The sequence below is a fragment of the Cucumis melo genome, chromosome 4 (genome assembly GCF_025177605.1).
Source record: "Cucumis melo cultivar AY chromosome 4, USDA_Cmelo_AY_1.0, whole genome shotgun sequence".
Taxonomy (NCBI): domain Eukaryota; kingdom Viridiplantae; phylum Streptophyta; class Magnoliopsida; order Cucurbitales; family Cucurbitaceae; genus Cucumis; species Cucumis melo.
In genome coordinates, this window is record NC_066860.1 from 10,184,794 (window position 1) to 10,208,782 (window position 23,989).

A 23,989-nucleotide genomic window follows, 5' to 3' on the forward strand; every position below is an offset into this window, starting at 1 on the left:
AACTTCCCAAAACTCCAAAATTTCTTAAAAAACTGATCATCGTAAATATATATCAAAGTGTTATTTAATTCATTGCACCTATAGTAAGTTACACTAATGATTGCTTAGAAAAGGAGGATTGCAAATACCATTCACATTAAAGATGCATTTGGTTGACAGATTTTATTTCAACATTAGAAATTTTCCCAAAAACTGATGTCATTCCCAACTTCATCTCAAGAATTATGAAAAGACAGAACCAATTACCAAATCACTCACTTATTCACATTTACAATTACAAAACTTAAGAAAAACAGGTTGGGTTCTTTCAAGTGGATGACAAATAACATAGGCAGCCCTCAAAATCAATTGATAGGCGAGCCTACTAACTAAAAATACTAATATATATCAGTTGACAATGGCAGAGTAAAAAAGAAGGTCCAGGGAAAATTCCCGAGCAATCGGGTGCTGCCAATGGTTTCCTTTCGGCAACCTTGGTTGCCACCAAGTTAGGCGACGGGTGGCCGAAGTACGTGGTCCTGTGATGTGTCCACCGCAGCAGGTGGCATGAATTGCCACATGGCAACACTCGGGTGGTAACCAATGAAAGGAAATAACTTATTGCCAGGAGCTTGACCCTGAGCAGGAAATGTAGGTATTGGTGGAGGTAAGAAGCCAGGTTGTTGAGCAGGCATGGACTTTACTTGCTGCTCTAGCCTCTCCTTATCTGCCTTGAGCCTCTGCTTCTCATCGCGAAGTTCGTTCTTCTCAGCCTACACAAGATTGGTAGAAATGAAATTCTGTTATGATTTGCCACTTTATGTTTCTCCATGCAAATGCATAAAATGCAAACAAAATTGGCAAAGAAATCCATGGAGACTTGCCTTCAACTCTTTGATCTTCTCCTGGAGACTTGAATTCGACTCCTTTAGTTTCTGTGTTTCACTACGCAGCTGATTCACCATTCGAACTGCATCAACTAAAATTGCAGCCTTGTCAGTTTTGGGTGGTCTTCCAGGATCCAAAATGGAGCCCAGTTCCAGAAACCTGTTTTGAGATTCATCATAAAAATTATGCTTTGCTGGGGCAACATATAATCGTTATAATCATTAATGAAGGGGGAAATGTGTTTGGTTGCACATTGGTTTGGGTCAGAGGAAGTACTTGTCATTGAGCCTATCCCTCCGCAATTTCTCCCTACATGCTTTGGAGCTTGATGCACTACATGAATCAGATCTGACCCTGCAACAAAAAACAAGTGTACTTTATTCAGTGCCATATGAAATTTTCCTTTCTAATTTCTAATCTGTTATTATTCTCTATTTAGGTTTACTTTAACCACCTCGATATCTTTAACATGTATAACCAAATTTCACACAGATAACATACATGAAAGCAAACACAAATGGTCCCACAGCATGCATTATAAAAATGATCATAAAATGCAAAGAACAATAAATAGATTGAAGCTCAATTGAACAAATAATGAAGGATCGTGGCTGTCACTAACTCCCATCTAAGCCACAAAACCAAGTGCTCTCCACTCTACAGTTAACTCGTAGCAAATAAGGAAACATCTATACCATGTGCTGCGCCTATCTCTTAAATATCTATACCATGTGCACGGGGTAAATGCCTTGCATCTCAGAAAAAAGATACTCAAATTCCATTAGTCACGTAAACCAAAGCAATATCTACCTACATTACCCCCAACCACTAATTGTCATGGTAACTGGCCTGTACGTAATTTTGAGCCCGTCAAGACATAAAACTAATGAAAATTTCAGGCAGCTTTAAATTAAAGGAACTCAAAATTACAAGTGATGGCTAATTAAATGCTTCCTGAAAGTCCATTAAGAAATCCTGAAGTCTTGTGATTTATTCACACCATGCTGCTCTACTTGTGACAAGAAAACAGCCCCATGGCTAATATCTGTCATATGGAAAGACATTCAAATCTGGCATATTATTTAAGAGGCAAAAGGCTGATCTTTGTTTGAGTTCAACAACACGTTGGTTTGGAGGAAGTTAAATGATAATTTACCAAACAGAATAGATTAAAAAGTAACAATAAAGGTTCATACCGCTTCTTTGAGCCTGATTCTAGACGGCCATCCAGATCTGCCAACGATCCATCAATTTCCACACTGCAATAACATGTCAAAGGAAAAAGAAATAAATACACACAAATTTTATATCATGTCCATGAAAGCAAACTGGTAAACGTATTATTTCGCATGTCAAAAGGGCTAAAAATAACATCAGAATTTTTTCCAAACGGTCGACTTACAAATTCACATAAACATCGAAACCATGATGCACAATGGTAATGACGTCCTTTGCTCATCATCCTTACAATCTTAAAGTTACTAGAATACAATAACAGATAGTTTTCGCCCAAAAAAGAAAAGAAAAAAAAACTCTGGTTAACTACACCCATCATCCCCGTGGATACTAAATTAATTCGGTCAACGACATGATAGTTCACCAAACACAATCAGAAGTATAGTATCTGTACACACCATTTCCCACCTATAATCTCTTAAACTTCCATTTCATAAATCGGACGTCTGAACCAGTATCTCAATCCAAAAATGTTCAAAACCAGGTTGAGATCTTGCTTAAAAGAAACCATTTCGAAAATTAATCTGGGCAGAGATAGAAAGGCCCACCTCCCACAATTCAGCATGCACAAGAAAGTCCGGACAGTATTATGTCTTCCCCAATATATATTCGATAAGAAGAAGGAAAAAAAAAAGCTTAAAAGAATAATTGAGAGAAATCTGAGATTACCCGGTATCATGGGCGCCGTTAAAGGTCTGAATAGCCCAAGAGAAGCTTGAGCTCGTGACCGGGAAATTCCCATCGGGTACAGGGATGTCTTCGATCAAACCATAATCGAACAACCAATTGGGATTTTCGGGGGAAACCATTTCTCAAATAATTATAGAAAAAAAGAACGCGAGATTGTCGGATTATTTACCGACCAGAACAATTGGAAAAATGATGGGAATGAAAATTGAAGAGAAATTTAGAATAGTGGAGTTAGGGTTAGGGCTCGAACGACTGAGGAGGGAGAAAATGGAAGAAGGTGAATTTTAGAGGACGACAAGAATTGAAGAAGATTAGGGATTTGAGGGTAGTGCTGGCAGATGATCGACCATATCAGGATCAAGTGGGAGAAACACGTCATCCAAACGGGTTGTTTTGGTCGTGGGCTTTCAAAGTTGAAACCCCACTTCAAAGGGAGATAAAAGTCGTATTAAAATTTGAAGTTTTAACTCGTTTAAGTCGAGGATCTTTTAAAAAACATAAAAAAACGCTAAAATATTTAAACGGTAGAAAAAAATTTAAAAAAAAAGAGTCTATAGATTTACTGTAGAAAATATAAAAAAATTCCGTCAACAACAGGAACAATATATTTGATACTTGGCTATTTTTGGTACACAATCATTTAGATTTTGCTACGATTTATTTTTTCAATTTTATCGTTTAATTTTGTTACACAATCATTTAATTTGGTTACATGATTATTTAGATTTGACTCAAAATTTGATAATTTGACTAAACCATTTTTTTTAATTCTTTTAGTACACGATCGTTTAGATTTGTCTACACGATGATTTATTTTTTTTACACGATCGTTTACTTTTTTTTTACATAGTTTACATTTGGCTATTTCAATCTAAACAATTTTTTTCAAGATTCTTTATCTATGATCTTTTAGATTTTGCTATTTTTTTTACACGATCGTTTAAATTTGGTTACTCAAATTTAAACGACGTAAAAAAAGAAGAGGAAAAGACATCCTATATTTCATTACGAAGATCGTTGAAGATTTTGATGATTGTTTACGCCGAACTAAGAATTTATATTTCGGTATGAATATCGTTTTTGTTTTTTGTTGTTTATAAGAATTTAAAGTTTTTCTTTTAGTTTAGAACTTTTAAGAATCACTGTAAGAATTGTGTATTTCATTATGAACATTGATAGTTCGAAGATTTTCACCATTGAATTACTTGATCGTTTACCTCTATCAACATCATCGTTTACCAATATACAAACGATCGTTTTGCTATATGAACATGATCGTTCATCTTTATGAACACGATCATTTATCTTTATGAAAACGAAAATTTTCAATATTTATGATCGGGGCCTTCAAACGATCGTGTATCTAAGTTAATACGATGATTTAAATTATTAGCGTCTTTAAACGATCGTTAAGTTTACTCTACATGATGATTTAATTTATTTTATACGATCGTCTATTGTTGTTAAACGATTATTTAGTATATATTAGCTTTTTTGCATTGTGTTTATTTTTATTGTTTAGTACATTTTATTATCTTATTATGTGATATATATCTATCTAATTCTTCCTTTCACCATTAAATATTTGATTATATTTTTTTCCTGATTAGAATGTTTATTCCTATTGTTGTTTTTTATGGAGGTCAATGGAATGACTGTGATGTTTATGAGAATTACTCAGTATCTGAATTTTGATAGATATACGAGTCAGCTTTAATTCTTTGGTTGCTTTGACATGTGACCAACTTGAATTGAATGAATCGGTAGAATTATCTGTTTTACTTGATTTTGGTAAAACCAATGTTTAAACTGTGGTGCCAATAAAGAAAGACAATAATGTTGCTTGGTATTTAGCTTTTGCTAAAGATGCAACTAGTAGACGTCCATTAGTTGTCCATTCTTTCTATTCTTTTTTGTTTGTGCTGATAGAAATGTGTCTGTAATTATTATAGGTACATGCACTGCTTTAAAAATGGATGATAGTGGTCATTTCAAGTTTTGCTTTATGGCTTTTGGTGCATCAATTGAAGGGTGGAAATATTGTAGACCTATTATTTTTGTTGATTGGACATTTTTGAAAATGTAAGTTTGGTGGCATCCTATTAATAGCCTCATCACAAGATGGCAACAATCAAATCTTCTCTTGCTTTTGCCATTGTAGATTCTGAAAATGATGTATCATGGACATGGTTTTTTTGAGAAGATACGAGGTAGTTTTTTAGAACGGGCAAATTTAGTCATTGTTTCTAATAGGCATATTAGCATCCTTAAAGGAGTTTTAAGAGTGTTTCCTAATGTTGAGTATTGTATGTGCACAAAACATCTTTTAAGTAACTTAAAACTCCATTTTAAGGAACCACTACTTATAAATATTTCTTTAGTTGTGCTTATGCCTACACCGTTGATGAATTTGAGTACCACATGGGATGCATGGAGTTCGTTTGTTCAAATATCAGAGAATATCTTAGTAGTGTTGGTTTTGAGAAGTGGTCTCGGGCATATTCACGTAGACGAAGGTATAGAATGATGACATCAAATTATGCAGAAAGTGTAAATTCAGTGTTTAAAGATCTTAGAGAAGTACCTGTGGCTACGATGCTTAGTTCAATTAGGGATATATTGCAAAAGTGGTTTTATGAACGAAGTAAAGCTGCTTCTACAATGAAAAGTTGTTTGACTTCTTGGGATGAGAATGTTTTACATTTAGAACATGAAAAGTCGAGAAGATTATTGGTAAGATTTTTTTTTTATCTCAAACAGTTAGAGATAGATTGCTATCTTTGTCTATTCGATAGATAAAGATAGCAATTTTTTTGCTCCTGTCTGAGATAAGTACAGATAGATTGCTATAGATATATATCTGATGTATGCAGAGATTGAATCTATTTGTTATTATTTAATTAATTGTCCTTATTTGTTTTATGTATTAGAATGATCCAATTTGTACGATTGAATACCAGGTAACAGATGGAAATCAACAGTTTATTGTGAAGTTAAACGTGGGATGTTGTAGTTGCCGAGTATGGGATGTTGAAGAAATTCCTTGTGCTCATGCTCTTGCTGTTCTATGGATGCTTAATTTAGATACCTATTTTTATGTATCTGAATTCTATTATAGAGAAACACTATCAGCGACATATAGTGGTTATATTAACCTGTTAGATCTTATTTCGATTGAAGAGTTCTAGATTCTATAATGAAAATATCACCTCCAGTCTTTAAACGACAAGCTGGAAGACCAAGAAAACAAAGAATTCCATTTGTTGGTGAATTTAGTAGTTCAACCATATATTCTAATTGTAATCGTAAAGGACATAATAGTAGGACTTGTAAGCAAGGTTTAAACAATTAATGAAAACGTGTAATCTCTTTCTTTCAATATTATGGATAAATGTTTGATATTAAAGTTGATGGAGATTTAATATCATTTAGACATTAGTGTGGTATATATAAACGATTGTTTAATATTGTTTACATGTATTAAGAAGATCATTTAGTCTTTACTAAATGATCGTGTGATTTACATCGCCTGATCGTTTATGCTTGATAGTTGTACATTTACATATAGTTTAGGAAATTGGTTTGACTTAAGTGCATGGTGGTCTATGATGTTTTACATGATCGTTTAGATTTATCGAAAAATTTGCGATCGTTTAGACATTAGTGTGGTATATATAAATGATCGCTTAAAGTTATATGCACGATCTTTTACATTTATCTACACGAATGTTTTTATATCTTATACAATTGTTTCTAATATCTATTTAAACAAATACAAACATTTAGTCAAAAGTTGATTAAAATTAAAAAGTAAAACTGTACATGTACATCAATCAAAGCAAATATTTTATTTAGCAATAGAATTAATTTTGCCCAAAATTATACTACATACTGTTGTCTAAACAACTTTATGTTATCCATAATTAGACAATCACAGTCTGCATTTGTTACAAGGCATTCAATAATTTTGGCACAAAAAATCCCTTAATATAATAAAACGCCTTTTTGTAATGTTTTATTTGATCTTACTACTGGCCAAGGTCCATATGTGAAACGTTTCATATGCGTATGTATTCCAGTAGCAATTGCCTGTGAGGGATACATTGTACAGGTATTGCAAGAGCTGCATCAACAAGTTTTTTTTTCAACATATTTTGGCATTAAGTCAAACACGTAGATCTTGCATTTTTTTATATTAGCTACAACAGTCAACCAGTGTTCTTTTATGTTGATGCAGCCAATCACGTAGTTGACATCTCTCTACCTTACTTTATCTTGAGTTTCACCAACAGTTGAACTAAATTAGTAATCTAAATCTAGTTCTGACCATAGTGCCATGTGTGCTGTTGTGTCTGTCCATTTAACTTCCTTATTGTCTGCTGTCAGCACATGATTATCAAAAAGCCGTTGCCTAATTATGCAATGTTCTTTGTTGATTCCAGTCTTGAAGAACAAATAAAAAAATTTAATCAAAATATAATTATGCAGTTTAACTTCTATACAAAAAAAATAAAAAATAAAGAATAATAACTTACCATAAATGACGAATCTAGTACTGTAAAAGTATATTTGCAAAGATGCTTCAAATGCAACATTTTATTCTACACATGGTACAACAACAAATCCATGGTCTACAAGAAAATCAAACGATCATTTAGTGAATAGAAGCGATAGTTTATCAAAATTCAAGCCATCGTTTAGCAAATACAAGTGATCGTTTACAACATTCTTTTCTATACTAAGCGATCGTGTACAACGTTTTTTGTTCGCTTATCTAATCAAATGATCGTTTAGTTAGATAATAAATATTTTACTCGATCGTGTAGTTTTATAAATAAAATGAAATTTGGAAATAGTACTTACGTCTTCTAGTATCCATGTATTTTCTTTAAGCTTTTTGAAAAATTCATTCATTCTTTTTGTGAACACTAGTGTCATCTCCTCATTAGTTATTTTTCTAGATTTCTTCTAAGATAAGTATGCCTTCCACAATTTTGGATCCACTGGCCACACAAGATCATAACTATCTACATCTCGCAATTTGACATATGGGATAGGTATTGTAGGTTTTAATATGACCTCAGTAGATGTTGTGGGTGGATTAACTTATTGATCAAACACTTTTTATATGATATTTTTTACATAGATTCCTTCTTTTTATTGGTTTTTATTCTTCGTTCATTTCCTATAATGCACAACGTTAAATAACAAAAAAAAAAAAAAACAACTGATGCAAAGTACTTCAGAGTTCTTATATATACATACCAATAGAGATTTTAAGTCAATTGTAGAACTTATTTTCTTAGTTACTGGTTCATTTTCAACCGAAGTATAACTGCTTCATCATTTTTTTTTTAAATCTCAACCTATTGTTTAAGTTTTTCCTGTATTATATGATATTAGACAAGAAACAAATTCTTAATTTAAAGAACTTCACAATTGTTGTGTATGCATACCACTTGAGATTCTATATCAATTGTAGAACTTTGTTTCTTAGTTACTGGTTCATTTTCTTTTTGTATGTCAACCAAAGTAACTGCTTGATCATTTTTTTTGTATTTCCTACAATGTATAATATTAGATAAGAAACAAACTCTTAATTCAAAGGACTACACAGTTGTTGTGTATACATACCAATTGAGATTCTATTTTTCAGCTGAAGTAGATTGCTGCACATTATCAATTGTTAAATTTTGTTCCTCAGTTACTGGTTCATTTTCTTTTAATATCTCAACCAAAGTAACTTCTTGATTCTTTTTTTGTATTTCCTACAATGCATAATATCATATACGAAACAAACTCTTTATTCCAAGGACTACATAGTTGTTATGTATACATACTAAGTTGACATTCTTCATTTACAATTGAAATTGATGGTGGCACTTTGTGAATTTTTAAAATTTGTTCCAATGGAGCTAATGCAAGATCTTTGAGAGTACTTGATGATAGTATCTCACAAAGTGGAAGTGGTTGGCTCATAAGTGGAAGAGTAGTAATCATTTCTAGCAGGTCTTTTTCTTTCTGACTTGGAGTATTTATATTATCTGATATATTGTTTATAGTTAATAGCAAGTCTGCATCCTTGCTGTCTATGCTAATATCACTGCTTGATTTCTCTTGATGTTCAGGTGATGTTGTTTTTTTGTTCCCTAAACAAAATGAAAAAAAAAAGAAAGAGAAAAAGAAAAAAAAATACAATTGTTACTTATTTAGAATGTAAGCAGTTTTCATCAATATAAAGCAGTAAATAATGAATGAAATGTTAACCTTTGAGTTTTCACGGTAAGTTCTTGAGTATGTTGTTCTTCAACATATTGTTGCTCATTGCTGATCATATCTTCTCTATTTTGATGATCGTTATTTTTGTCCATATTGTCATGATTAAAATCATCATGATCATCTTGAAAGTAATGAGTATCATCATTCCCTTAATTCTGATTCTGATTCTAATAAATAAATAAAAATAAAAATAAAATAATTGATAAATGAAATGTGATAGGCGATTGGATATTTCAGTTAAACGATCGTTTATTTAAACAATTGATAAATGAAATACTTTTTGAAACCAAAGTTTACCTAGACCAATCTCTCCAGCATGTGATTCATTTCAGACAACTCCAATGACTGCTTTCTAATTACATCTTCCATCCTATAGATTATAGAACTTAATGTGGATAAATCCTTACGAACTTCGTCGATGTCATTTTTTAGTTTTTTGTAGGATTTTGAATGACTTCGTTCTGGTTTGTCATTGGATCTGAAACGTTTCTTGTTGGTTATTGGATGTGTTTTAGATTGGTCAACCATTATTTGTCTTTCTTTTCTTCATGGTGACGGTTGCACAGCAGAATTAAGCTCACCAACATTTTCATTGTACTGAAGCAGTGGAGATGAGGTTGATCGCAAGTTATTCAAGTCATTCTGATCCGATGATTGAATGTTCATAGTATCAACAGGAGTATTGGTATCACTGCTATTAACATCTGGTATGGATTCATTGTCCTCAATTTCCATGTTATCATCCCCTCGAATTCGAGTTTCCATGAAAGCTTTCTCTTGGGTTGATAGCTTCAGTTTATGTCGAACAACAATCTACAATGTTATAATCAAAGAATTATTAATATGTTGTATATCAAACTAAGCTATTAAATGATTGTTCATAAAATCATATGATACTCGATATGGTATTCAATGTAAATGATATTACATTAAGCTAAATGATTGTCTATAAAATGATACAAGATCGATCACATTTCTAATGTAAACGATTGTGTAATTTTTTTAAACAACTGCTGACAATTTTTACTTACATTTTTGTTGTCGAATATGTTCTTCTGCAACATTTTGTATGATGGAGCTTGTGTACAATTCCATCTTAATATTCTTGGGATTGATCTCTTACTATTTTCTGTGGCCAGGTGCTCACTTGCAATTGAGAGTGTTTCATAAGCCCATACCTAAAACAGTCAAACAAATATGTTAATCTTTGATGTTTAGTTTGTATTTAACTAAAGTATATAAACGAATAAAAATCACTTGAAAAGCAATTACGTAACTTTTGACGTTGTAGTATGCTACTGCTTTCGAACTTCTTGCCTTTTTTAACTCGTATGCTTCTTTTTTCATTTGTAGAATTGTTTTCAAGCTATTGAGCAAACGATATAGAAGAAATTTGACCAATCAAAGTTCTTAAATATTTCTTCATCTCTACTCTTCCCAAAACATCCATATCAAACTGTGGTTTTTTATCCTTCCCGACCATGACAGTTTCAATAAAAAAAAGCTAAGACAACCTTCACAACATCATCATCATTCGTAAAGCCAAATTTTTTGAAAACTTCCTTAACTTGCAAGCACGTTATTATCTGCCTGTTTTCTAATCCAAATAGGACGCTTTGTAGGCGCTTATTGTCATAATTTTTATCCAATGTTACATTGCTTGGTCATAACCCGGTTATGATGTTGAATTCGTTTTAGGTGAAACAGACATTTTTTCCTAAAACAGAAAACAGATTCCATTTGCGTTGGCTTCTTCAGGTATCTACCTTAGCAACAAATGATAGATCAACTGGCTGTTGAAGACCATGTTGACATTTAGTAACAGACCAAAAATTGTTTTGTGGAACATCTGCAATTGTTCCTTGGTCAGTTTATTCTTAATAAGTTTTGTAGCAAATGGGATTTAAACCCCCACATTGAAGTTGAATACGAAAACATTCAGATTATTTATAATTTTACCCTTGATCTTCAAATTGTCCGTCTTCCTTCGTTCACTCTATTTAAGATGATTTTTGTTGCATTGGGTTCGTAATAGAGTCTAGTTTCATAATCTACATAAAAATATAAGAGAAAGTGTAAACCCCGAACCCTAAGAAACTTGGATTTTTCAAAAAGTTTGAAAGGTTGATTTTAAATGAAGTTAAATGAGAAAGCAGGCTTGAGAAGTGTCATGGTAGGTAGAAGGAAAGAAAACTAAGAAGGAATGGTTTACAAATTAAGGAGGTTAAGTTGAAAAGAGGAAAATTTTGCTAAGTCCACACTTAGGTGTTTTAAGCTTGGTAGGCGGCCAAAAGAAGAAGAAGATAACCTCCAAAGAAGATTATCTAGGCATTTAGACAATGGTGGACAACTAAATAAGGAGAAAATAACCTCTCAAGAGGTTATTTGGGCGAGTTGATGGTAGGCTAGATGGCAAGCTAGTACAATTTATGTGTGTGGCTGAGAAGGTGGGAAAAAACCTCTAAGAAGTGCTTGACGTTTGGACTAGGCAAGAAGATATCTTCTTAGAGGTCTGTTGGGTGTTAAAGCTTGGCAAAAAAGTGTACATAGAGGTTAATGAGGCGTGGAAGACATGGCCATGCTAGATGAGGTTAGTGGCCATGTCAAGTGAGGTTAGTAAAGCATTTCCAAGGGCTCAAGGCATTTTGGTTGGGCGTTTTGAGTAAGGTTAGAGGAGATAATAAAGAGGTGAAATTGATGAAGTGCTTTACAGGAGTCATGTGCATGCTTAGGTTAAATTTCGGCAAGCAAGAGGCGTTAAGAACTTTTCATGCAAAGCTTAGTATAAATAGGTCCCTTCATATTGGAACTTCTTCCAAATTACTTAAGCATTTTTGCTAAAAATAGTCCCAAAAGATCACCAATTGAGTTTATTTTCAAAGCTGGGGTACTGGTTAAAATTAAAGAAAGGAACGTTAAGTTTGAATTCTAAGAAGGGAGAAAGATCATTTTCTGGAGGAATATAAGCAGTCTTCATTCCAAGGAGACTACATAACACAATACATAGAGGTTTTGGCTGAAATTTTGAGGTAAGAAACTTAAGACATTTTTTAGCAACTTTGTATAAGGAAATATGTTCACTTGAGTTTTGTATTTTAAGATATTAAACTCTAAAGTGAAGTTAAGCTCTTGGCCAAGAAATGGAGTCTGGGCAGTAGAGGGGGGTTGGTCGAATAGCGTGCTGTGAGCGCAAAATTTCGTTGAAAGAGGTTAACATGATACGTTTGGGCTTGTGTTGGATGCACAACCTGCACACAAGACAAGCCATGGGTAAGACGTGCAAGGGAAAGCAAGCGCACGACAAGACCTGTGTGCGTAGAGGGGCAACGCAAGATGCATGCACGCGTGGCAAGCCTCTTGCGAGGTTAGCATGCAGAAAGGCCTACCCAGGCCCTACGCGTGCGTGCCAGCCTTGTTGCCCATCCCCTGCGCGCCAGCCATGCCAACAAGTGTCTTTTGGGATGTTTTTTTTTTTATTGTTTTGAGGAATTTTAAGTGAAGCTCTAATATTTTTATGACTTAAGGGAATTAAATGGAATTATTTTACATTATTTCAGGTCAAAAGGATATCAGACAAGTTTACAGGCCAAGGGTTTAAGCCACCATCTATGAGTGACAAAATGAATTTAAAGTTGATTTCTAAACATGATTTATTATCAAATGCTTAAAGCATGCTTTGATGTTTGAATATTTGAGTATTTTGATTTATAACGTGTTTTCAAAGCATGAGATTAAAAATATTTGACAAGCATGTACTTCTTGATAAATTTACTCATGAGATTGACAAACAAGTATGTTCGTGATAAATTTCCTAAGTATTTTAAGTTAAAGAATGATTTTAGCATGTTTTAGACTATCCCTAGAATGTTCTAAGATATATATAGCAACCCTTTTAGGGATATTGCCTGTGCACAGAGGTTCCTTTGTTGAAGGTATTTAGTAGATACCTAGTTTCCTATAACCGTAACAGATTCATTAGATGTGGGTTCTACAAATATGATATCTAGTTTTTGCCATCTTTTAGAGATGAAGATCTGTAGGTTATCCACCTCATTTTAGCTAGCATGAGATAGGGCACTACTGATGCCTAGATTCCATCTCATAAATATCATATCACAGGATGAGGGTCCACCAGAATGTCTAAGATTCCATCCTTGTGATTCATGTGGTATAACAATTGAAAAGAAAGTTTGAGTTAATCTGTTGAAGTTAATATCTATTTTAGAAAAACTTTGTTAAGAAAGAGGTTTTAAAGAATTTATGTTTTATGATATGTTTCATGATTTATTTATGCGAAAGACAAAGTTTAAAGTTAATCTACTTAAAAGTATGTTTTACAAAATTGTCACTCACTGGGCTTTTTAGCTCACCCTTTCCAAATGTTTCTCACTTTTCAGATAGAGATCGTGATCTGAGGGCATGACCGTTGTCTTTAGTTTGTTGTACAAGTTGTAGATAGTTTTGTTACTTTTGATTAATTTATGTTACGAACTTTAGTGTTAGTCCGCTGCATCAATTTTTTTTTTACTTAAGATGTTTAGCATAACAAAAGGTTCAGTAGTTAGGGTCAACTAGTGTTATAAAGAAGAAAAATGACAATGATTAACTTCACGCCACTTCTCGGGCCAAGCAAGGAGGTGCTCAGGGTGGAGTGTGATAGAAAGTGAATATATGCATGCTATGGTAAAGAAATTAAACATATATAATTGGGTCAAGTTTTGCCCCAACAATAGTGCATATATAATTCTAGTACTCCTATTACTAGCCTTGTAAGTCAACACGTCACTTTTTATAATGTTACAATTTAATAAATGATCTAAAATCATTCTTTCCTTATCTTTCTTTCTTTGTGTAATTCAATAAAAAAAAATTCATATAGCCAAGAAGAGATTGATGAGATTCGAGTGACATGGACAAGTTTTATTGGACAATTTGTGTAAGGTTTCACTTATACATGATTTTGTTTTTGTCTTGGTGAGAGTTAAGTTAGAAGTTAACTATAGTTTGTAGAGGAACTTGTGGTTGTCCATATACTTTAGAAGTGTTTTGGGTTTTTCTGCTTGTAGCTTTTGTAGGGTCGGGCGATTCCTATAGGTAATATAGTGAAGTGTCGAATCTTGACGAGTTTTTAGAGGGACCGGCGGTCCCATAGTTTTTGGAAGGACGAGCATTCTTGTACTAATTGTTGTTTCTAGATAGAGAATTATTATCTAATGATGATCTTATATATTATTGGAAGATTTCGTGTATTTGATTTTATAGTGTGATTATATATGTATATAAATAGATTTTTTTTTTTGCTTGCTGGTGGACACCACATTACTCTATGGAAGTGTGTAATTGATATAAAAGTGTTGGATATTGGATATAGTGTATTTATTGGTATGTGATTATATCTCTACATGCATAAAGTGTTGGATGATGTGTATTTGATGTTTTTAGTAGAATAATCGCGTTTTTTTTTTGTAGTACTATATTGAAGTGTCTGCTGGTATTTTAGGTGTTGGATCTTATGCATTATTGCAAGTGAGATAGAAATATTATTAGTTTGCCATGGAGGACAACATATATGCATATAGTAGGCATCCTAGCTATATAGCAACCAATTTATATATATATATATATATATATATATATATATAACAATATACAATGACAAATATTTCATAACATAAACCGAGACAATTAATGTCGATTTTTAACTATTTGGTGTCATAAAAATTGGACAATGCTACAATTATTAAAAATAAATTTGAAAAAACGGACACATAAAACAATGTACAATGTCGATTTTAAACTAACATTATTCAAAATCTATAATGTTCGTTTACAACCAACATAAAAAATAAACCGACATTAAAAGGCTTTAATAATATGTTCGTAGATGTTGGTTAAGAACCGACACCGTACCTCTATAATGTCGATTTGAAACTAACATTGTTTCCATCTAACCGACACTAAAGCACATGTGACATTAAAAGGCTTTAATAACACGTTCATAGATGTCGGTTGACAACCAACATCATACATTTATAATGTCAATTTTAAACTGACATCAAAGTTCAATTCTATTGTAGCTCCCTACCCCCAAGTAGCGAAGGACATCCAACGTTTGACTTGCCATCTTAAACGTCTGCCATGCAATACTTAAATCGCATCATCTTGGTAGTAATCTATGTCAGTTCCCATAGTATGTAAAGTTAGGCGAACAGAATGAAGTGTTATTTTGAGACTTGCATATTTTCATTTTGGAAACTTTTGTACTTGTTTAAACTGTTCTCTTCATTAAATATCAATGAAGTATCTATTATTCCAAAATGAGTCCTTATCTTGTGTTAAGATTAATTGTTGTGTTAATCCGCTTACTAAGCGTTCAATGTGTTATCTCGCAAGGAGATACGCATTGAGTGTCTAGGTGGTCTCGCCTCCACATAGTCGCATGGAGTGACCTTGGGGCATGGCGTGGCAGCTACTCAATGTATGATGCTCAATACTCAATACTTAATGCTCTATACTCTATGCTTTATATTATATGTTATATATTAAATGCTTTATTTTACATACTAGATATGATAAACAGTAAGGCCATGATCGCGTGTCACCAATGCAATGAAGGCCCTACGATAAGGATAATGCTAGAAGAAACTTCAATTATTAAGACGCATTCCTAAAAAGGAGTATGTGATGGAAGATCTCTCCGCGAAAGGGGTAGCAGCGAATGGCATGACAGTTTAAGGTACTTTATCGAGAAATAATGATTTGACCTTGATATCAGTATGCCGGTGATTGATTGGACCTTGTCACCCAATCAAAGTTAGGATAATGATTGGATAGAGACACATGGGGTTTTGAGGTTGAGCCACTTCTCTCGCCAGTAAGGATAATCATCCAATTATGGGAAAATCCATCAAGGAAGACTTATAAATATAAACAATTCAGGTCAATTGGAAGTTGCTTGTGCCCTGAGTTTGTTTAAGGAAGGATTTGAGAGGTATCCAAGATTTCAAAGATGCCGAACAAGCTTATTTTCGACAATGATTTCAAAAATGCTAAACGAGCTTATTTCTGACAAGGATTTCAAGGGGTGCAAGGAGACTTTTAGCTAAGGAAGCTAGGAGGAAGAGCAAGTTAATTATGGCAGTGAGTGGTTCTCCTTATAAAATGTTTGCAAAATGAAAAGATTTCTAAAATGTGTTTAAATCCTTAAATCCATTTGTATTTAGTCCATGATCTGTATGGTTTCAATTATACTTTTGAATCCTTAAAATGCATATAACTTATAAATGAAATGGACTTATTATTGAAATGATGTATCCAGAAGAGTATATAAAGCTTGATAAGTTGAAAACAAAATGATCTTTTGTACCCTATGAGATGAGAATGCCTCATACTTGTGTGATTTTGTATGAGATGCCTTATTCTTGTTGTGTGATTTGGGATAAGATGCTCTATTCTCGTTGTATGATATTAAATATACTGTCCTATTCATGTTGTGTGATCTTGAATATAATACTTCATACTTGTGTGATCTGGTACGTGATGCCTTTTGCTTACTGTGTGATTTGACACTGCAAGACATATTAAGCGTAGTGGAATTGATGGAGCTTGCTAAATGCGTTGAGTTTATTTTGCATAGTTGAAACTTGACAAAAGAGTGTGGTAAATGCTTGAGCTGAGGAAAGGTGTACGAAGATGTAATTAACTATGTAAATGATTTTACGTTATGAAGAAACGATGAGTTGCTAAAATGTGTTTTATGCAATGTGAACTTTTATGCATGATTTTCAAGGGCAAGATCTACAAGAAAATGATTTCCATGTGATTTTCGAATGTTTGATGATGAGATTTGACTTATATTGAATTACCTAAGACATTGAAATGATTTATTTTAAACTTGATACTTTACCATTGATATATTAAAGGTGATGACCAAAGACCCCACTCATTAGACGTTTTGTCTAACCTTTCAAATGTTTTGCTTTACCCCTCAGGTAACAAAGGACATCCAACATTGAACTTGCAACATTTATCACCTATTGTGCTTTGCAATCGCATCGTTTTGATACTGGTCACTATCAGCTCGCATAACATGTAGAAGCTAGCGAGACGAGTCTAGCTATTGTAAGTTGTGTTTTGTTCTCTCTAGAGAAACTTTGTATTAAGTACCAAATGTACTGATTCATGTTCGCTTTCAGAGTTTAAAATTGATGGTTGTATTTATTTTGCTTACTAGATGTTCAGTGCTTACCTCGTGGGAGCTATGCACTGAGTTCCTAGGCAGCATGCTTCCATTTGGTCGCATAAAGTGACATTTGGGGTGGGATGTGACATGAGCAAATAATTTGCATGTTTAGTTGAAGCATGAAATGAGTTACTTCCAAGCCAAGCTTCCCAATAGAATTGAAGAGTTGCATCCTCTAGTGCATCAAAAGACAACTTTTCATCCAAAAGTCATACTGAATCTACAAATTCAGATTCATTAACATTTTACTAGATTACATACATATTAAATTTTATGTATTTATATTTATGATGATATAGTTGGAATAATTTTTATTTACCTAATTTGTGACAGGTTGTGTCCTTTCATGATGTCCTTTCAATTAAATTGAGTTGTAATTTCATATTTTGAAAAAAAAATACTTGATTTGAATGAAATTTCTTAAAGTTTTATCTGCTAAACTTTATGCTTTTCTTGTATTCTTTTGTTAGAATGCATCATTAAGACTTTCAATCTAGTTTGATCAATTAGATTGTGGAGAGTTTGAAATCTTAAAATTAGGAACAAGTTCTTTTTTCTTCTTGATAATTTTATCGATATTTTCAAGCATAATCTATTTAGCTTTCTTTGGTTGCTTACCAATTAGTTAATAGGACTATTCTTATTAATATTGTGGGGTTCACCTGGAATAAGAGGTAGTTCTCAAACATGATTGATATAGTTTTCTTTATCAAGATACTAGATATTTGATCATCGATGCTCAATACTTGATGATTTATATTTTATTTATGCTATATATGTGTTAACACTCGATGCTCGATTCTTAAAGAAACACAAGAAAGAAATAGTACAAATGCAAAACAATCGAAAGAAGAAATCTAGAAAAAACATATAAGAGAAAAAAAAAGTAAAAAACGGAAGAAGAAATGTAAAAAAAAAAAAAGCAAAAAAAAAAAAAAAAATTGCCGTAAAAGAAGAAGAAGAAAGGAAGAAAAAGAACTAAAGAAGAAGAAGAAAGAATGAATAAAACAGAAAAAGTTGTAAAACGAAGAAAATAGAAGAATAATGCATTGAAGGTTGAAGTGGTAAGTTTATATCCCGATGGCATAATTGGTTTTAAAAATGTACCCATTTTTCATTTGGATCTCTTTTTTTAGGCCATCGGTGTAAATTTTTCGAATATTTTTTTTATAATTTATAGGGAGTTTAGTTAGAGTTATTTTTGGAACATAACTTGACAATCATTAGAGGAGGGAGTAATTGGGAAATTTGACGCGAAAAAAAAAAAAATTACATAAACATCAGCAGAAATAATGACCGAACGCCCGGTTAGCGCATATTCGAGGAGTTTTATTCCAAAGCAAAGCTGAATTCATTTAGGCAGTGAAGATGAAGTTTTTAGTTTGCGATGCAGTTTTTACTTTACTGAAAAGTCACCACTTTTGCCTATCTTCTTCTTGCTGCCCGCTTAACTAAACTCTCCGTCCCTGTCTCTGGCATTTCCCGCTCATGGCAAAATACGCTTTAGGGTCTGAACCAGTGGTGGGTTTGTTAACGTCATCGAAGAAGAAGGAATATAGGGTCACCAACCGCCTTCAAGAGGGGAAAAGGCCTCTTTATGCTGTAGTTTTCAACTTCATCGACTCTCGATACTTCAATGTCTTTGCCACTGTTGGCGGCAATCGGGTCAGCCTTTCGTTCATATCTTCTCCTCTTTTTCTCTTTTTTTTTTCGTTTTTTTTTCTCTTTCGATTCTGCAGTATTCAGAGGAAAATTCAAGATTGACCCATCTTTTCTCTTGGAAGTTTTTGTTGCCTTTCGATTACTATTTTCTTCTTGGTGCTGGGTATTTCAGATCTTATTTCTCTCTTCATGTCTCGAATTCCCAATTCTGATACTGTAAAATCTCCTACTTCTATGTTTTAGTTAATCCATTAGTCATGATCCTTTAGTCAGCGCTGCAAAATCCCATTGGCTTAGGTTAAATTGCCTTCACGGGTCCTCCCCAAACTCGGGTGCTAATGGCTATGAAAATTGTATCCATTAATGATTTGGTTGATGAATTTCAAACTTTGATGCTGTTTTTTCTTTTTCCTTTTTTTTTTACATCCGGATGACCAGCTTAAGGCATGAGTAATTTGACTGTACAACCCGCTGATCCTATAACATTTGATGCTGTTTTAACGATAGCTTAATACTTCTGCAGATTACAGTTTACCAATGTCTTGAAGGGGGTGTTATAGCCGTGTTGCAGTCTTACGTCGATGAAGATGTGAGTGACTGTGTTGTAGTTTAATCCCTGATCCGTTTATATTCTCAAGTTACATTGAGTTCTCCATCTACTTTGTAGATCAGAAGGATGAATCTTTTTACACTGTAAGCTGGGCTTACAACGTCGATGGCTCCCCTTTTGTTGTTGCTGGTGGAATCAATGGTATAATCCGTGTTATTGATGCTGGCAGTGAAAAGATATATAAGGTATTGCTTTGAATCATAATCATCAGATTTTAGTATTTTCCTTTTCCAATAAGAAGTTGGAATGTAGTTTTACATACACTTAAAGAATGCATATGCATATCAACATATGTATGAATGGTGTTTTTGTCATGTCGTTGTCTGTTGATTCAGTTATGGGAGATATCTTATTTTTCTCATTTGTGATATGCGTTTTAATGAATAGTAATTATAAAAAAGGAAGCGGGGGGAGGGGGTGTGGCAGGGGACAAGAAAAAAAAAATCGAAGATGTTCCAGAGGTAGACAAGAAATCCACTCACGGAGGAGCACAAACTGAGCATATTCAGAAAGTCAATAATTGAGATAGACAAACAATTCACTCAATGAGCAGTATCCAATGCCAGTCTATATACATTAGGGAAGTGAATAATCCATCAAATTGCAAGCACCGTCCAATTGATAGCTAAGGGAAAGAGAGGATGGAAGGGTCATAAACACGAAAATGGTCGATGGTCATAAAAAAAGTTGAAGTTGTCGAACATGATATTTGCTTATCTGTCAGCTAGGTGAACTTGCCATGGAGTTGAACATGCATTGATTATATTTGTAATAGTGGGGCATAAAGCTATTTTAATTGTATGATTTACTATCAGGTATTTAACTTGCTTCCATTCCAACTTTGATCCGCTCTTCTTTGCAGAGTTTTGTCGGTCATGGTGATTCAATAAATGAAATCAGGACTCAGCCACTGAAGCCGTCGCTTGTGATCTCTGCAAGTAAAGTATGGTGCTGAATATATCCTTAGATTTGTTTAGGATAAGATATATTCTTACGATCTTTTCAAATTGCCTTGATTAATGGTTTTAATTGTCCAGGATGAGTCTGTTCGATTATGGAATGTTCATACAGGTATTTGCATTTTGGTATTTGCTGGTGCAGGTGGTCATCGTAATGAGGTCTTAAGTGTGGTAAGGATTAGACTATATGCATTTATCTCTTTTAATTTTCCCACTTCCTACTCAATCTTCCAATTGTGTTTTAGTTTTTTGAAGAAATCTTCCAATTGTATGTTGCGTGAACCTTTTGCTTTCAAACCTAGGACATAAAGTGTACTGACGTTATATTTGCTTAGGATTTTCATCCATCAGATATTTATCGCATTGCTAGCTGTGGAATGGACAACACTGTAAAAATTTGGTCAATGAAAGGTAGGACATTGCTTTTTATGTCTTTGTTTAAACCTATTAAGATTAAAGTATTGAGACTTGGTCTAATTCGAGTATAATTTATAGTTAAACCTATTGAACCTCGACATAATTTTATGGAATCCTCGTTCTATCTCAGTAATCAATCTTGAGATATCTCTTCTCATGCCCTGGCTTTTTTCCGTTCAAATTCAATGGTCATGAATTCTTCATTGTCCATGTTGTTCCACACTCTTGATTCCAAGCTTCTAATGTCCAAAGGCTAAGTTTTGAGCATTAGTCTCTTTTCATTGCATCAATTAAATTTTTTTTTTGTTGTATTTGTTACTTTTATTATGTCCAAAGGCTAAATTCCAGCTTCTGTTGACTAGCTCTTTATAATAATTTTTTTCTCTCTATTAATGTTTGCTTCAGAGTTCTGGACATACGTGGAAAAATCTTTTACCTGGACAGATCTTCCATCAAAGTTTCCCACCAAGTATGTCCAGTTTCCAGTAAGTATCACAGCTCTTTATGATTCAGATTGACTTTTATCCCCTGAATCTAAATTTACTTTGTGAATTCAGGTGTTCATAGCATCAGTTCATTCAAATTATGTTGATTGCAGTAGGTGGCTCGGTGATTTTATTCTTTCAAAGGTGAACAAGCTTCTCTTTCCATTGATAATGTGTTCGACAGTTGTCGTTTGATCATGAGAGTATGATGGGAATGATTTTGCCATGCCAAAAGCACAACTGCCATACCGTGCATTTCTCTCAAGATCATCATGTTTCATGTTTGGGGGAGTACTATAGAATCGATTTTGGAAAAGGCTAAGATTACTCTATAAACTAGAAAACTCCCAACACACCCCTGAATACGTTTTGCTTATTTGGTTAGTCAAAATCATGTTTGTAATATAGGGAGTGCATATTTTGCACTACCAATCAGAACCATATTTAACCTACCACGTTGGTGTTCAATCTTAGAAATTTCTGCACAAACACACTCTTTATGTATGTTTGTGATTGTTAGCCGTGACCTCTACCAACCATTCCACAGAGGGATGCACATCCTCTAATGTCTACTTCGGGAGACATCTAGGATTTCCTAGTTTTCTACTAGAATGATGAATCTTAGGAACCTAGAACTTGGACACACTACTCCCTGAACTGCAAGCCATAAGCCTGTGTGACTGTTCCCTTGGCACCAAAAAGAAAGTGGATAAATTATTTTTATCATGTTTTTTCTATAATTTTTAAAAACAAATTATTATCTCGTGTGTAATAAGGATCATCTCTGTGCATCTCAGAGTGTTGACAATGAGATTGTGTTGTGGGAACCAAAAATGAAGGAACAGTCACCTGGAGAGGTATGATCCTCAACCTTATTTATTTCTGAAACATCAAATTTATTATATATCGTCTATTTGTGCTCTGCATGACAATTTCTGTGGATCTAAGTTTACCAATGTTTTTTTTTTTTTTTTTTTTTTTTTTTTTTTTTTTTTTTTTTAAATTTAGGGTACTGTGGATATTCTTCAGAAGTACCCTGTTCCTGAGTGTGATATTTGGTTTATCAAGTTTTCCTGTGATTTTCATTATAATGCAGCTGCTATAGGTAATTCCATCTCATGCCTAGCAACCAATTCATGCCAAGGCATTGTAACATAGTCCTTGTAAATCCTAATTACCAATTGATCAATTGAGATCTCGCTGTTTCTATTCTTTGCACACCAGGAAACAGGGAAGGAAAAATTTTTGTTTGGGAACTTCAGTCAAGCCCCCCAGCTCTCATTGCAAGGTTTGTTCAACGTTTTTTATGTTTTAACCGTGGTTTCTTAATAACTCCTCTGACTCGATGTTTTCTTGTTCATTTTCTCATTTAGGTTGTCTCATGCCCAGTCGAAGTCTCCCATCAGACAGACAGCCATGTCCTTTGATGGAAGGTAGGCAATTTGTGTATTTATTATGAACAGCTCCATTTCCGTTGACATCAAAACATGTAAAACTTAAAAAGAAAACATTGTTTTCATTGTTTTCATTGTTTCAGTATAATTTTGAGTTGCTGTGAAGATGGGACAATTTGGCGCTGGGATGCTGTGACAACCACTTGAGCCATTTAGAGCATGTACAGATAACTTCATCAAATATTATTTTTCTTCTAATCAGTAATTAGTCATTTTCTTTCAGCATTACTATATCACATTATGGAAGCTAGAAACCGAACTAACCTGCATATGAAATTTTCTTTTTCAATTTTTAACTGAATTTATTTTATTTTATTTTATATTGAATTAATCGTCTAATTAAGTTGACATGTGTCTCAAATTGAAATTGAAGACTAAATTGACAAATCCTAATGAAGCCACATCTTTTCATCATAATCGTTTAATCAAGTTAATTATTTTTTGTCCAATTAAATATTATTTATTCGGGGTAAAGTTCAATTGAGCTTAGAGATAAGCTTAATGTAGTCCAAATGTTAAATAAGACCCAAATCCATATGATTGGGTTTAGGGCTTTGATCCATGGACCAACTAAACTCAAGCCCATAAAATCCATCAATGAATTATATAAATAGAGTTCCCTAAATTTGTGGGGTTCATAAATTTTACTCCAGAGAGCCTAGAGAGAATTCTCTCAACAACAACCGCTTGTTGAAACTCAAGTTCCTTGGAAATTCAAATCTTCATCCAAAACTCCAATTTTAAGAACATCAAGCACTCCATTGTCATACATCATCAGCATGATGAAGTTGACAAGCACAAAGAAGCAAAAGGGAGAGCCAATCATTGACTATATAAACTGGTGATCAAGAGCTTTGAGTTTAGATTGCAAAGATAAACTCATTGAACTATTCGTAGCGGAGATATGCACCCATAACATTCACTAGAAGCTTCTCTATATCTTGTAGGGAATAGAACTCCACATGTTTGAAGATTTGGCAGCTCGCGCACATGATATGGAGCTGAGCATTGCCAATAATGAGCAAAGGATTTCTTGGTTCTGAAAGTGAAGAATGACAAGAATGAAGCCAATGACATTGAAAAGATCG

At 33.5% G+C, this 23,989-nt stretch overlaps 2 protein-coding genes across 3 annotated transcripts; one reads left to right on the forward strand and one right to left on the reverse strand.

Annotated features, from left to right (window-relative positions):
* Positions 1 to 242: 242 nt before the first annotated feature.
* LOC103494952 (transcription factor ILR3-like) lies at positions 243 to 3,234 on the reverse strand. Its single transcript, XM_008456339.3, has 5 exons — positions 2,773 to 3,234; positions 2,064 to 2,126; positions 1,144 to 1,221; positions 864 to 1,026; positions 243 to 752 (listed from the first exon to the last, which is right to left on the reverse strand). Exons 1-5 carry the CDS (start codon positions 2,910 to 2,912, stop codon positions 489 to 491), a joined length of 708 nt encoding a protein of 235 aa, XP_008454561.2. The 5' UTR covers positions 2,913 to 3,234; the 3' UTR covers positions 243 to 488.
* Positions 3,235 to 18,604: 15,370 nt separating this feature from the next.
* Positions 18,605 to 23,197, forward strand: LOC103494951 (polycomb group protein FIE1). Of its 2 annotated transcripts, none has more exons than XM_051083312.1 (13): positions 18,605 to 18,979; positions 19,500 to 19,565; positions 19,649 to 19,771; positions 20,449 to 20,529; positions 20,624 to 20,716; positions 20,881 to 20,956; positions 21,368 to 21,431; positions 21,561 to 21,591; positions 22,245 to 22,304; positions 22,456 to 22,552; positions 22,672 to 22,735; positions 22,821 to 22,880; positions 22,985 to 23,197. In XM_051083312.1, exons 1-13 carry the CDS (start codon positions 18,803 to 18,805, stop codon positions 23,046 to 23,048), a joined length of 1,056 nt encoding a protein of 351 aa, XP_050939269.1. In that variant the 5' UTR covers positions 18,605 to 18,802; the 3' UTR covers positions 23,049 to 23,197. The 2 variants fall into 2 exon arrangements, with proteins under 2 accessions (XP_050939269.1, XP_008454560.2); XM_008456338.3 differs by having other exon boundaries at positions 18,613 to 18,979; positions 21,368 to 21,447; positions 21,520 to 21,591.
* The last annotated feature ends 792 nt before the right edge of the window (positions 23,198 to 23,989 follow it).

Bases quoted from the DNA above. Each gene is read 5' to 3' on its own strand.
- LOC103494952 (XM_008456339.3), bottom strand. From the start codon at position 2,912: ATGGTTTCCCCCGAAAATCCCAATTGGTTGTTCGATTATGGTTTGATC. The intron at 1,027-1,143 runs GTACTTCCTCTG...ATCTCAAAACAG, and splicing joins AGGGATAGGCTCAATGACAA to GTTTCTGGAACTGGGCTCCA. The intron at 753-863 runs GCAAGTCTCCAT...AATCTTGTGTAG, and splicing joins AGAAGATCAAAGAGTTGAAG to GCTGAGAAGAACGAACTTCG.
- LOC103494951 (XM_008456338.3), top strand. From the start codon at position 18,803: ATGGCAAAATACGCTTTAGGGTCTGAACCAGTGGTGGGTTTGTTAACG. The intron at 20,530-20,623 runs GTATGGTGCTGA...TTAATTGTCCAG, and splicing joins TTGTGATCTCTGCAAGTAAA to GATGAGTCTGTTCGATTATG. The intron at 21,592-22,244 runs GTGAACAAGCTT...TGTGCATCTCAG, and splicing joins GTGATTTTATTCTTTCAAAG to AGTGTTGACAATGAGATTGT.